Raw genomic sequence first — 14310 nt, 5'->3', positions numbered from 1 at the left:
TATTGTTTCTTTTTCCTGCTTGTTGAAAGGAACACCTGCTTAATGTTAGGTAAAGAAGAAGGAAGCCAGATACAAAATGTTATCTACAGCACAGCCCTGCTTCTGTAAATAAGATTATAGGAGTTCCCACTGTGGCACAATGGGATCAGCAGTATCTCTTTAGCACCAGGACAAACATTTGATCCCTGGCCCACCATAGTGGGTTAAAGGATCCAGCATCACTGCAGCTGCAGCATAGGTCACAACTGTGGCTCAGATCTGATTCCTAGTCTGGGAACTCCATATGTTGTGGGGGTGGCCAAAAAAATGAAAAAATTAAAATTGAAATTTAAAAAAATATAGTATTGATTTATCAAAATGTATTTTGCGTGGAGTTCCCATTGTGGCTCAGCAGTTAAGAACCTGACCAGTATCCATGAGGATGTGGGTTCAATTCTTGGCCTCACTCAGGATCTGGCATTGCTGTGGCTGTTGTGTAGCTTGAAGCTGTAGCTCCAATTCGACCCCTAGCCTGGGAACTTCCATAAGCTGCAGGTGCAACCCTAAAATATATATATATATATGTTATGTATATAGTTTATTATACATATATAGTTTACAGGTCTCTTGAATTAACAACTGCTGTTCCAAGGCTCTTGGTGTGTAGGTGTTGTTCTAAGCCGCTTTCCCTCATGTTACTGTCTTTAGTCTATGCAACGCCACGATGTAGGAAATGCTTTTTGTCCTAGGTACAGAGAGATTAAGTGACTTGCCTGAGGTCACACAGCTTTTTTGTGGGAGATTTGAGTACCTGCTATGGCCACTGTATTCAGCTGTACTATCTTTTTTCTTCTTCTTTTTTAAAATTTTTAATTTTTATTTCTTTTGATTTTTAAGGCTACACCTGCAGCATATGAAGGTTCCCAGACTAGGGGTCTAATCAGAGCTATAGCTGCCAGCCTATGCCATAGCCAAAGCAACTCGTGATCCGAGCCACATCTGAAACCTACCCCACAGCAACCCCGGATCCCTAACCCACCGAGGGAGGCCAGGGATCAAACCCGTAACCTCATGGTTCCTAGTCGGATTCGTTTCTGCTGAGCCAGGACAGGAACTCCTCAGGTGTACTTTCCAGACAACACTCAGGATGATGTTGGAAGGGGGTCACAAGGCAGGATTAGAGGGTCGAGTTGTCCTCCCTGACCCTGACCAGCTGAAAGGTAGGCAACAAACTGGGGCTGGAATCAGATCCTGCCACTTATTTGCTGAGTGACCTTGGGCAGCCCTCTGTGCGTCAATTTTGTTACCTGTAATAATCCAGCTTCCACATGGGCTGGGAAGATTTGATGACATAGAGCAAAAATTATCCCTTGGAGCATCAGGCCCGGGGTATGTGATCCCCAGGAGGCAGCTGCTATACTGTTCTGGTTTTGCTGTTGTTACCCACAGTGAGCACCTCTTTTTCTGCCCCTTCAGGTCTCCCACAGGCTCCTTCAGAGTCGTCCTTGTCACCCCCAGAGAATGAGGAGGACTCCCTGGCACAGCCTGAGACGAACACAGGCTGGGCACCCACCTACGAGGCCACCAGCAGGGAGCTCACAGGGCAAGCAGCCTCGAAGGAGCCAGAGTCCGAGGAGGCCAGGGGAGCAGGTAAGTGGGTGTGGCCGCCAAGAGGGCCAGGTGCCAGAGGCCCAGGCCTGGGGGTCTGGCTTTGGGAGACCCTCCTGACACACCACCCTTCCCCTCTAGGTGGGCCCCAGGCAGGCATGAAGTCCATCATGAAGCAAAAGGAGGAGCCCGCAGAGCCCGAGGCCCACCACAGGAGCCTTCAGTTTGTGGGGGTCAATGGCAGGTGAGAGACCTGGTCTGAGCCCCCCACCTGGATTCATTCCTTTAACCAAAGCACAATAGACAGATGAAGAAACTGAGGTACATTGAGGCCCCATGGGCGGGCCCCAGAGCCTGTGCTGTAACCGCTACACCGCACTCCCCCTCAGAAGGTGCCAGGCTTGGCTCCTGCCCCAAAGGAGCTCTCTGTCCAGTGCCATTGGCCCAGATGGGTGGTCCCAACACAGTGTGGTTGGAGCAATGATGGGGGATGCTTAGGCAGTGGGGTCCCCAGGGAAGTCACTGATGAAGGGGACACATGAGCCTGGATGAAGGCTCAGAGGAAGGAGGAAGCAGTGACTTGAAAAGCAGGAGGCCAGGGGAGCGATGGTCAGGAACAGCTGAGGCCTCAAATGCCAGGCCCAGAAGCTTTGAATTTGTCCAGAGATAGCAAGAAACGCAAGGGTCAGAGTTCCCACTGTGGCTCAGTGGGTTAAGAACCTGACATAGTGTCCATGAAGATGCAGATTCGAACCCTTGCCTCACTCGGTGGGTTAAGAACCCAGTGTTGCTGCAGACTGAGGCATAGGGCACTGATGTGGCTTGGATCTGGCTTTGCCATGGCTGTGGCATAGGCCAGCAGCTGCAGCTCCAATTCGACCCCTAGGCCAGGATCTTCCATATGCTGCAGGTGCAGCCCTAAAAAGGGAAAGGAAAAAAAAAAGGAAACACAAGTGTCCTATTTGTGTCTGAGTGAGGATCTGAATCAGTATAACCCCTGCATAAGGAGCAAAGTTGAAGAGATACCGAAGGGTAAAATGGAAAAGCAGTGTCCCTCCCAGGCCCCCCAAGTGTGATCACAATCACAGCCACTTGAATTCCCTGGGTGGCACAGATGGTTCAGGGTCCAGTGTTGTCACTGCTGTAGCTCTGGTGGCTGCCGTGATGCGAGTTCCATCCCTGGCCTGGGAATTTGCGCTGGGGGTGCAGCCAAAAAAAAAAAAAAAAAAAAAAAAAAAATTAAAGTCACCATTTATTGAGCACTTATCTCCGTGCCAGGTGCTGTGGGCTGCATCCCTGTTAGTCCTATGAGGTTGAGACTGCCATTATCCCTAGCTAACAATTTAACAGACGGGGATGTCGTGGCTCAGTGGTTAACGAATCCGATTAGGAACCATGAGGTTGCGGGTTCGGTCCCTGGCCTTGCTCAGTAGGTTAAGGATCCAGTGTTGCTGAGCTGTGGTGTAGGGGTCGCAGACTCGGCTTGGATCCTGCGTTTTTGTGGCTGTGGTGTAGGCCGGCGGCTGCAGCTCCAATTAGACCCCTAGCCTGGGAACCTCCATGCGCCACGGGAGTGGCCCTAGAAAAGACCAAAAAAGGAGTTCCCGTCGTGGTGCAGTGGTTAACGAATCCGACTAGGAACCATGAGGTTGCGGGTTCGGTCCCTGCACTTGCTCAGTGGGTTAACGATCCGGCGTTGCCGTGAGCTGTGGTGTAGGTTGCAGACGCGGTGCGGATCCTGCGTTGCTGTGGCTCTGGCGTAGGCCGGAGGCTACAGCTCCGATTGGACCCCTAGCCTGGGAACCTCCATATGCCGAGGGAGCGGCCCAAGAAATAGCAAAAAAGACAAAAAAAAAAAAAAAAAAAAAAAAAAAAGAAAAGACCAAAAAAAAAAAAACAAAACAATTTAACAGATGGGGAACCCGAGGCCCAGAGAGGTTAAGCACCCCTCCCCCCATCTGCAGCCTCTCCCCCAGGTATGAGTCTTCATCTGAGGACTCCAGCACAGCAGAAAACTTCTCAGACAATGAGAGCACAGAGAACGAGGCCCTGGAGCGGGAGGAGAGGGTTGCAAGTGTGGCTGAAGCCCCCCAGCTCAGGTCCAAGGAGACAGCAAAGGCCAAGACCAGCCGGGAGGAGTACCAGCTGTCCCAGGAGTCTCAGCACGTGCCTACAGCTGAGGGAGCATTGGGATCAACTGCTGAAGAGGAGATCCGGTCAGTTTTCTGTGTAGGAGGGATTCAGACAGAGGTCCTCCTTCTGCCTCAGATCCCACCATTCAAGCCCTCTGAGGAAACTACCCATCAGTCATGCACACCTTAGTCTGAATTAGTGACCAAGCTCTTTTTCCTTCTGGGCATCTGAAGGTCTGGAGGCTTTGCTAAAGGGCCTGATGGGGGCAATTTGGGCTGTTGGGGTTAGGAATTAGGGGGCAGGTCAAGTTTGTCCTTAAGCTGCCCACCTCTTTGGGACATTTGCCTCACCTGTCTCTCCTACTTATGTCTCTTTTTTCTTTCCCCTGATATAAAACATCTGCCCTCAGAGAAAGTTTTTCTATCTGCCGCTGGCCACTTAGGATAAATGTTGGCCTGTACGTCTACTTTCTTTTGGTGTCTGTATATTCACCATATCTGCCCCTTGGGGCTCCATGTGAAAGTGTGTCCCCGAAGAAGGGGATCTGAGATTCCACCACTCAGGTGAGCCCTGGCAGGGCTGGGTGAGTGCCATGGTGGAGAGTGCCCTCTCCGAGCACCCCAGCTAGGTATGGGGGGGGCACAAGCACCCAGGAGGCTGAGGTGGGTGTTCCCAAGATAAACTCCCCATTCGTCTGCTGCCGGCAGGATGGAGCTCAGCCCTGACCTCATCTCAGCCTGCCTAGCCCTGGAGAAGTACCTGGACAACCCCAACGCCCTCACGGAGCGGGAGCTGGTACGGTGGGGCCCTGAGCCGGAAGAGGGGAGGCTTCCTTTCCACCCCAACCACCTTGTCTTCCTTTGCCTGCCTCGTGGGGACCCCGGGGATCCAAGCTGGGAGCGTGGGGAAGGGTCTTGAGTCATGTGCCTTGGACAAGTGCCAGGGGGATGGGAAAGAGCCAAGGATGAGCCCCTGCCACAAACCTGACCTTGGTTCCTTTTCCTTCGGGTGCATGAGGGAAGCGGCTGCGTATGTCCTTGACTGGTGTGTGCATTTGCCTTTGAAGGTACATCCAGGGTGGAGAGGCTCACACCTTACTGTGGGGGCATTTCTGGGATTGCAGCATCTACACTTCCCTTTAGGGTCCTTGTCCAGGATGAAGACACTACATTTTACCCCAGGGGGCTCTTCTGGGTGGGGCACCTATGTTCCCCCTCAAGGCTCTGATTCAGGCTGAGGGTATCTACATTCCCCTCCTGGGGCTTCCTCCAGGAAGGATTGGGCTGACTCAACCCTCACACCCCTCTCCCCCTCAACCTGCATCCAGAAAGTGGCCTATACCACGGTGCTGCAGGAGTGGCTGCGCCTGGCCTGCCGCAGCGACGCCCACCCAGAGCTTGTGCGGCGCCACCTGGTCACCTTCCGGGCCATGTCGGCCCGGCTGCTGGACTACGTGGTCAATATCGCTGACAGCAACGGCAACACCGCACTGCACTACTCCGTGTCCCATGCCAACTTCCCCGTGGTGCGGCAGCTGCTGGACAGTGGTGAGCCTGGTGGGGTGGACAGGACAAGGGGGCCCCCGGGTGATCACTCCAGTTTGATGATCTGATGGGGGAGACACTGCCTTCCTGGTCTGATAGAGGAGGCTGCCCTCACAGTCTGATGGAGGAAATGCTGTCCTCCCAGACTTATGGGGGAGAGGCCACCCTCTCAGTCTGATGAGGGAGACACTCCCCCTCCCAATCTGATGGGGGAGGTACCACCCTCATAGTCCGATGGCAGAGACACTGCGCTCCTGGTCTGATGGAGGAGATGCTGCCCTCTCAGTCTGATGGGGGAGACTCCGCCCTCCCACTCTGGTGAAGGAGATACAGGCCCTACCTGTGGCCCCAGGGTACTGGAAAAGGCAGACCTGGTCTTAAGAAAACACCCCTCCCTAAGGACCCCTATATATTGATGGTGACATTTCTGGAAACTTAGTCACGGGGAAGGACGTGGCTTTTGGTCTGGGGCTTGGAGAGAAGATGTGGTCCTCAATTAGACATGAAGAAACTTGCTCTCCCCTCGTGCGATGGGGAAGACACAGCCCCCAAGTCAGTCTGATGAAGGAGACAGAGCCCACAGTCTTAACGGGGGAGGCAGAGGCCAGACTGAAAGGTGGTGACTGGGGCTTCTTCCAGATTAACAGGGGAGACATAGCTCCTACTTTCAGCCCTAAATGTGGGTGCCAGTATCCAGGAGGTCCCAGTCTGATTCTGATCTCTATCAGGCACAGTTTCCACTTTTAGGAGCCCCTCCCATAACATAGAGACCCAGGAGCAGAATGAGGTTCTCAGTCTAAGAAAAATGAGGAATTCGGCCATGCCTAGACTGATGGAGGAGATAGGATGCCCAGTGCTCATTCTGGTAGAGTGAACAAGGCTTCCAGTCTGATGGCTGAGACTTGGCCTGGTCCTTGGGGACTCTCCCCCAGGCCTTGAAGCAGGCCTGGCCAGCATCAGGGGTGACTGAGGCCTGATGTCCTCCTGGCCCCCTCCCCTCAGGTGTCTGCCAGGTGGACAAACAGAACCGCGCCGGCTACAGCCCCATCATGCTCACCGCCCTGGCTACCCTGAAGACCCAGGATGACATCGAAACTGTCCTACAGCTCTTCCGGCTCGGAAACGTCAATGCCAAAGCCAGCCAGGTACAGGCTCTCGGCATTGCAGACCAGGCTGGACCTTCCAGCTTATTAATAATGTCCTGGCCATGCCCCAAGCTCACAAGGAGAATCCCCACTATACAAGCAAAGAAACCAGAAAAGTATTAATTTCCTCAAGGTAAAACTGCAAGGGGAGGACTTGAACCTGAAGGTCTAACTCCAAAGCCCCATTCTTTTTTTTGCTTTTTAAGGTCACACCTGTGGCACATGGAGGTTCCCAGGCTAGGGGTCTCATTGGAGCTACATCTGCTGACCACAGCAATGCAGGATCTGAGCCAGGTCTGCAACCTACACCACTGCTCATGGCAACGTCAGATCCTTAACTGACTGAGCGAGGCCAGGGATCAAACCCACAACCTCACAGTTCCTAGTCGGATTTGTTTCCACTGTGCCATGACAGGAACTCCTCTTTTCTGTTTTTCTTTTTCTTTCTTTTTTTTGGGGGCTGCCCCTGAGACATATGGAAGTTCCCAAGCCAGGAATCAAACACACACAGCAAAGACCCATGCTACTGCAGTGACAATGAGGGACACTTAACCTGCTGTGCCACAGAGGAACACCCCAAAGCTCCATTCTTAATGACCTGCCTGCCAGGCTGCCTCTGATACAGGACCTTATGGAAACAAGGGGGAGTGGGAGCACATGGGAGTCCTCAGCCTTTCTTAATCCAACACCACCTCACGTCCTGCTTGGTAGTTTATTGAACAACAGCTAGACTTGGGGAACTTAAAGGTTGGACAAGCAGCATGGTCCCCACCCCCGCAAAGTTCACTAGTTGGAGCATTGGAGACCCAGAGTGGGTCTGGACTCAGGGCTGCTGGAAACCACCAGGACTGTCTGAGCAGGGCAGTGGTGTGGGCTGCTTTCTGGTTTGAAATCTCCCTTTGGCTGAAAGTTGGGAAGCAGAAGCTGGAAGATTGTGGAGGTGACTGTGGATGGATGGGTGTCCAGGTAGAAGAGAAGGGCAACCAGGACCCTGTGGGGACAGCAAAGAGGGGAGAGATTTGCAACAGCCTAAATGCTGCAAAGGGAAGGAGGCAGCGTTCTGACGGTGCAAAGCAGTAGCAGGCCCTGCTTGCTTTTCTTACTGATTTTTCTTGTTTGTTTTTCTTTTTCACCTGCACTTGCGGCATATGGAAGTTCCCAGGCCAGGGATTGAATCTGAGCCAGAGGTACGACCTCCACCACAGCCACAGCAATGCCAGATCCTTAATACACTGTGCCACAGCAGGAACTCCTGATATATACATTTTTTAATTAAACAAAATTTTTTTAGGTTGTTGACTTTTTTAAAAATTGAGATGAGGGAGTTACCAGGTGGTGCGTCAGGTTAAGGACCCAGCGTTGTCACTGCTGTGCTTCACGTCACTGCTGTGGTGCAGGTTTGATCCCTGGCCTGGGAACTTCCACATGCCTCAGGTGTAGCCAAAAAAAAAAAAAAAAAAAAAAAGTAGTGAAATGCAGAAGATAAGATGAACTCTTTTATTTTTATTTATTTATTTATATGTTTTTGCCATTCTCTTTCTCAGGCAAGTTTTCTTAGACTTTTATTTTATTTTTTGTCTTTTGAGGGCTGCACCCGCGGCATATGGAGATTCCCAGGCTAGGGGTTTAATCGGAGCTATTGCCACCAGCCTACACCACAGCCATAGCAATGCCAGATCTGAGCTGCGTCTGCGACCTACACCACAGCTCACGGCAACGCCGGATCCTTAACCCACTGAGTGAGGTCAGGGATCAAACCCACAACCTCATGGTTCCTAGTTGGATTCATTTCTGCTGCGCCATGATGGGAACGCCAAGATGAACTCTTTTAAGGTGAATAAATTGGTGGCATTTAGCACAGTTGCAATGCTATGCAGCCGCCACCTGTTTACTTTCAGAAGGTCTTTACACCCCGATAGGTGACCTGGCACCTATCAGCTTCACTCCCATCCCTCCTCCCCCAGGCCCTGGCCACCTCCAGTCTGCTTTCTGTCTCTACAGATTGCCTGTTCTGGATATTTTAATTTTTTATATTATTTTTATTTTTATTTTTTTGTCTTTTTGCCTTTTCTAGGGCCGCTCCTGCGGCATATGGGGGTTCCCAGGCCAGGGGTCTAATCAGAGCTGTAGCCTCCAGCCTACGCCACAGCCACAGCGACGTGGGATCCGAGCTGCGTCTGCAACGTACACCACAGCTCATGGCAACGCCGGATCCTTAACCCACTGAGCAAGGCCAGGGATCGAACCTGCAACCTCATGGTTCCTAGTTGGATTCGTTAACCTCTACGCCATGACGGGAACTCCAATTTTTTATTATTTTTTATTTTTTATTTTTGTCTTTTGAGGGCCGCACTCGTGGCATAGGGAGGTTTCCAGGCTAGAGCTACAATCAGAGCTGTAGCCGCCAGCCTACATCACAGCCATAGCAACGTGGAATCCAAAGTGCATCTGTGACCTACACCATAGCTCAGGGTAACACTGGATCCCCAATCCACTGAGTGAGGCCAGGGATTGAACCCACAACCTCATGGTTCCCAGTTGGATTCCTTTCCACTGTGCCACAACGGGAACTCCTAGATATGTTGTATGAATGGAATCCTGTAGTATTGTGTCTTTCTGTGTCTGGCTTCCGTCATGGAGTATTTTTTTAAGGTTCATCTATATTGCAGTACACTTTGGTATTTCATTTCTTTTTAAGGTTGAATAATATTCTGTAGTGTGGATATATCACAATTTCTTTAACCATTCATCCTCTGATGATTGTTGATTTTATTTTTATTTTAGTTATTTATTTTAGCCATTATCTGCGGCATGTGGAAGCTCCCAGGCCAGAGATCAAACCCATGCCACAGTAGCAACCTGAGCTGCTGCAGTGACAATGCTGGATCCTTAACCCACTGTACCACAAGAGAACTCCGATCTGATTTTCTTTTTTTTTTTTTTTTTTCATTTTTGGCCTCCCTGCAGCATGTGGAGCTCCCAGGCAGAGGGATCAGATCTGAGCCATAGTCAAGACCTAAGCTGCAGCTGCAGCAATGCCAGATCCTTAACCCACTGTGCTGGGCCTAGGAACCAGTACTCCCAAGATGCCACCAATCTCGTTGCACCACAGCAGGCGCTCCCCTGTTTGATTTTTATTGAAGTTTAACTGGCGGACAGAAAAGTGTACAACTCTTAGCTCAACACATTTGTACTTACGTTTGCACCTCTGAGCTAGGAATCTGATTTAGGTGGGCGTAGGGGTGGGGAGGCACAGAGCACCTCCCCGAGGAGGGGACATTTAAGCTGAGACCTGAGGGCGGAGAAGGAGCCAGCAGGAGGAAGAGGGACCAGCAAGCACAAAGGCCCAGAGGTAGGAAGGATTATTTGCGATACAGATGGGGGCCCATGAGTGGAGGTGCTGTTAGCATCAGAGAACCTGGGAACCACAGAAGGTTCCAGAGCAGAGGTGTCACGCTCTGGTGCGTGCATGATCTGTAAGTCTATTCTTTGCCTTGCCCAGGCGGGGCAAACAGCCCTGATGCTGGCAGTCAGCCACGGGCGGGTAGATGTGGTCAAAGCCCTGCTGGCCTGTGAGGTGGATGTCAACGTCCAAGACGATGACGGCTCCACGGCCCTCATGTGCGCCTGTGAGCATGGCCACAAGGAGATCACAGCCCTGCTGCTGGCCGTGCCCAGCTGCGACATCTCCATCACCGACCAAGTGAGTCCCCACCCAGGCTCACCCCGGGGAGGGTGGGAGCACGGTGCAAGGCCATCGGCATAGCAGCGGATGCTTTGCAGGATGGGAGCACAGCTTTGATGGTGGCCTTGGACGCAGGACACAGCGAAATTGCATCCATGCTGTACTCCCGCATGAACATCAAGTGCTCGGTGAGTCTCAGCCCCAGCAGGGCAGGGGGTGGGAGGCCTCCGAGAGGGGATGGTGTACAAGCCTGTGCCAAGGACTGCATAGTCAGCTGCTTGTTGAACCTTCATGGTGCCCCTGGGAGAAGAAATTCAGGCACAAGGGCTGAGACTGCATGGTCACATTTGGCATCACAGTCTTTGAATCTTTGAATCTGGATCTGTCTGGTTCCAAATCATGCTTTTTTTTTTTGGCTGTGCCCAGGGCATGCAGAAGTTCCTGGGCCAGGGACTGAACTCATCCCGCAGCAGTGACCCAAGCTGCTGCAGTGACAACGCCAGATCCTTAACCCACTGTGCCACAAGAGAACTCCCCCAGATCATGCTCTTCCTTACCATATGGAGGACCTTGGCTTTTATTCAAAGCATGTTAGCATATTAAAGGCCTGGAGCGAGTTCCCCTGTGGCACAGAAGGTTAAGGATCCAGCATTGTCACTGCAGAGGCTCAGGTCACTGCTGTGGCACAGGTTCCATCCCTGGCCTGGGAACTTGCACATTCTGCGGGTGCAGCCAAAAAAAAAAAAAAAAAAATCATACCTGTTAGCAAAACACTTTTCTGAAAGCCTAACAGGAGGATCATATTGATACTTGCTATGTCCCCAGTGTGTGATGGAGGAGAAAGCCCTTCCAGTCTGATAGGGAGACCGGAGCATTCCTCATGGGTCTCCAAAGCAGTACCCTTGTCTGATGGAGGAATCAGGCCTTTCTGCTCTGATGGACTATATACCTAGTGCCCCCCAAGCCTGACATCTTGAACCCTTCACAATAACCCAGTTCAGTTGTCTAAAGGACTTTTATTATTCCCATTTTTTCAGGTGGGGAAGCTAAGGCTTAGAATGGTTACATTCCCAGCCCAAAGTCTCACAGACAGAAAGGGGCAGAGACCGCAGGGTCTGAATCCAGACCGTGGACAGAAAACTTGCTGCCCCCTCCTTCTCACCCCACACCTTGCTTTTGTTCAGGCCCCCCTACCAAGGCACATCTGGAACTGGGTTTGAGGGTAGCATGATGGGGGGTCTGACCATAGCAATTCCCCCAAGTGCTCCAGGAGAGAGAACGTTACTGAGACATAAGCCTTGTGGCACCTACCTGGCTCCCAGGTTCTTACAGAGGCTCTAAAACATTCAGCTTCACTCCTCAGGCTATGAGGAACCTCCTGTGGGGGCTCAGGGGATCACCTGGGGGTCAGCTCTGGGCCTCCATTTCCTCAGGTGATGTCCTGCTGTCTGATGTGTGGTCCTGCTCCCAAAAGACGAATCCCAGTTCTCAATCCTTGTCCACTGGGACCACTGCCGCTGCCTCCACCCTGGTTCCCTGGCTCCCACCCTCACTGCCCCCTCCAGTCTGTTCTCCCTCCTGTCGCCAGAGGTCACTGTGAACACCTGAGTGGGGGTGCATCCCTCCTCTGCTCAGCTTTCTGTGGCTCCCACCCCACTTGGAGCAAAAGCTGAAGTCCTCCCCAAAGCCCACCAAGCCCTGCTTGAGCACCCTCACCTCCCCCCAGTCTCCTTCCTCTCCCCCTCACTCACTCTGCCCCAGCCACACTGGCCTTATCACTGCTTCTGCCTCAGGGCCTTTGCACTTGCTGTTGGCTCTGCCTGAAACTCCCCACCCCTTGGCTGGACCACCAGCATCTCTCAGCTCTGCCGTCACCCTCCCCAACCACCCGCTCTCCACTTCCATTGCCTTCCACTCCTCATCCCTCAGGAAAATCCTCTACCGCATTCTTTTGTGCACTTTTCCGAAGCGCCTCCCCAGCAACGTTGCCTCCTGGAGGCCAAGGAACCAAGGCCTCTTGTTAGCTCACCGCAGGCACAGGGCCAGCCAACAGAATCGGTACCTCATAGGCACTGGAAAGAATGCCAAACAAAAGGAATTCTGCCTCTCATTTCAGTTTGCCCCGATGTCAGATGATGAGAGCCCCGCGTCATCCTCTGCAGAGGAGTAGCCGTGAGGGGGGACCTGAGGCACCTCTCCTCGGGGGCCAGGCAGCCCCAGAGTGAACCACCCCACATCCTCCATCCCCTTCCTGGGCAGCTCCCACTCTACCCACCAAGGCCCAAGTCTCAAAGGCAAGTGGGGTTTCCTTCTGCTTCCCATGGGGAGCCCCCAGCAGCAACAAGACTTCAGCTGAAAGCGGGTTTTTCCCAGGACCCCAGTTCAAAGCAGCCGCAGCACAGACCGAAGCTAAATTCTTATATAAATTGGCGCCAGTGGCTGGTGCTGGGCGTGGGTTTGCGAAGAACGCTGAGAACAATCAACTGGCAATTATGGATGGAGGAGGCTGAGAGGGAAAAATATTGTATTTTTGAATCACTGTCAGGGGAAGCTGGGGGCGAAGGGGGGGAGAATCGCATTACTTGTTGCCAGATCTGAAAGTCACTGGAATCACATATTTTCATTTTAATCCTGAATGTTGTTACACACGGATCACGTCTGGAGTGGCAGAACGCCCCCTCGCCCCCCTCCATTTAATTGTCTGGTATATAATAGTGTCTTGTCCACTAACCCCCACCCCAGACGGCTTTCTCAGTGGAGTTTTCTTCTGGTCTTGTCACAGAGCAGATCCTCTCCTTGTCACCTGGGGCAGGAAGTTTCTCCTGCCTTCGTTTCTTCTGCATTCACATCGCACCCACTCAGGTGCGGGGTTCGAGACCCAGAAGCCCAGGTGTGCACATAGTTCTGATTGAGAAATTACCCAGAAATCCATCCCCTCCCCACATGTTGCGGGGGAGAGGGCTGGCAAATATTCATTTTCCTAGAAAATCCTTTAGATCTGGAGACACAGGAAATGAATCCAATTCCCAAAGGGGCCGCTGCACCCCGAGGCTGAAAACCCCAGTAACGGGGCCGTCCTTGTCCTCGCCAGACTCCAGAATTTCTCTCCTCAAAGGAAAGAAAACAGGGCATGAGATTGTTGGCAAAGCACAGGACCAGCTCCAAAAATCCCATGTGTGCTCGATTAAAAGCTGGCTGCCCCCGAGGGTTCCCAGTGCAAACTTAAAGAGACAGGGCTTTGCTGAAAACCAAACAAGGGCCAGCTGGGTTTTTTTTTAACAACCTACAGGCTTTCCGGAGCTGCCTGGAACAGAGCCTGCTGGAAACAGGGCTCTCCCGACACACGCAGTTTCCTGGATGGCCTATTTTGTCCCCAGAATCTCAACATGGTTCTCTTTCCCATTCCTTGCTTTTTGACCAAAAAAAAAAGGGGGGGAAGGGTGGGGTGGGGATAGGTTCCCAGCCTCAGCAAGTGTCTTGTGATCGGGAGTAAGATCTCAAGCTCTGAAGTGTCCTGCGCTCTCTTGTCCAGTTCTCAGCTTGGCCACCAGGGTTGAAGCCAGACCCCATCAGGACAGAGTAAGCCCTTGGCATTTATACACGTTCATTCAGTAAAGACAAGTGCTGGCCTCTCTCCTAGCAAAGTAGGTTTCCTGGCTTGATAGAGTCTGTCTTGCTTTGATTTTGATGGAAGGGATATACCTAAGACAGAAGGGCTCGGATGGTCAAAAGAGAGGGGTGTGTGTGTGTGTCTGATGGTCAGAAGAGAGATGTGTGTGTGTGTGTGTGTTGTGTGTTGTGTGTAAATGAAACCCAGGCTCACTGGGGAATACCACTGATGGAAGACCACAGCTTTGGGCGGCTTTGAGAAGCGGTACAAGAATTGTGTGTGCCTGTATGTCTGGCCCTGGAGCCTGTGGGTGCATTTATTTTAAGCTTCTAGAAGCAGCTCCTTGAACACTGCCCCCCCCCAGATAAAGCCATATTTATGCCTGTGTTCCCTCCTCCTCCCATACCCACTGGGCTTGGTGTGGTAGGCTACAGGGGGTCCTGCCTCGGACTCCCCCCCCTTCTCACATGTATTCGTGACCTTTAACTTCACTTTTCCACCACGGTACGTCCATTAAGTCAGTATTACTCTTAAATGAAGTATTCCTTTTTGTAATCGTTTTTTAGAAGGTAGAATTTAATAAAGCTACCTTATGATAATGCCAAA

General features: G+C 52.0%; 1 protein-coding gene across 13 annotated transcripts in view; it reads left to right on the top strand.

The window, feature by feature from the left end:
* KANK2 (KN motif and ankyrin repeat domains 2) overlaps positions 1-14310 on the top strand; it is a 29079-nt gene extending 14769 nt beyond the window's left edge. For 8 of the 13 annotated variants that reach the window (XM_021083853.1, XM_021083859.1, XM_021083852.1 and 5 more), the window contains 9 exons: positions 1456-1629; positions 1729-1831; positions 3552-3803; positions 4428-4515; positions 5048-5267; positions 6267-6409; positions 9912-10112; positions 10193-10282; positions 12211-14310. In XM_021083853.1, coding sequence (XP_020939512.1) covers positions 1456-1629; positions 1729-1831; positions 3552-3803; positions 4428-4515; positions 5048-5267; positions 6267-6409; positions 9912-10112; positions 10193-10282; positions 12211-12264 — 1325 coding nt within the window. In that variant the 3' untranslated portion in view covers positions 12265-14310. The remainder of the gene's footprint in view (positions 1-1455; positions 1630-1728; positions 1832-3551; positions 3804-4427; positions 4516-5047; positions 5268-6266; positions 6410-9911; positions 10113-10192; positions 10283-12210) is intronic. The other 5 variants (XR_002341647.1, XR_002341649.1, XM_021083857.1 and 2 more) reach the window with 3 other exon arrangements.

Source organism: Sus scrofa, chromosome 2 (assembly GCF_000003025.6).
Source record: "Sus scrofa isolate TJ Tabasco breed Duroc chromosome 2, Sscrofa11.1, whole genome shotgun sequence".
Taxonomy (NCBI): Eukaryota; Metazoa; Chordata; class Mammalia; order Artiodactyla; family Suidae; genus Sus; species Sus scrofa.
Note: the sequence above shows the minus strand (reverse complement) of the source record. Positions and strands in the feature narration are given on the sequence as shown.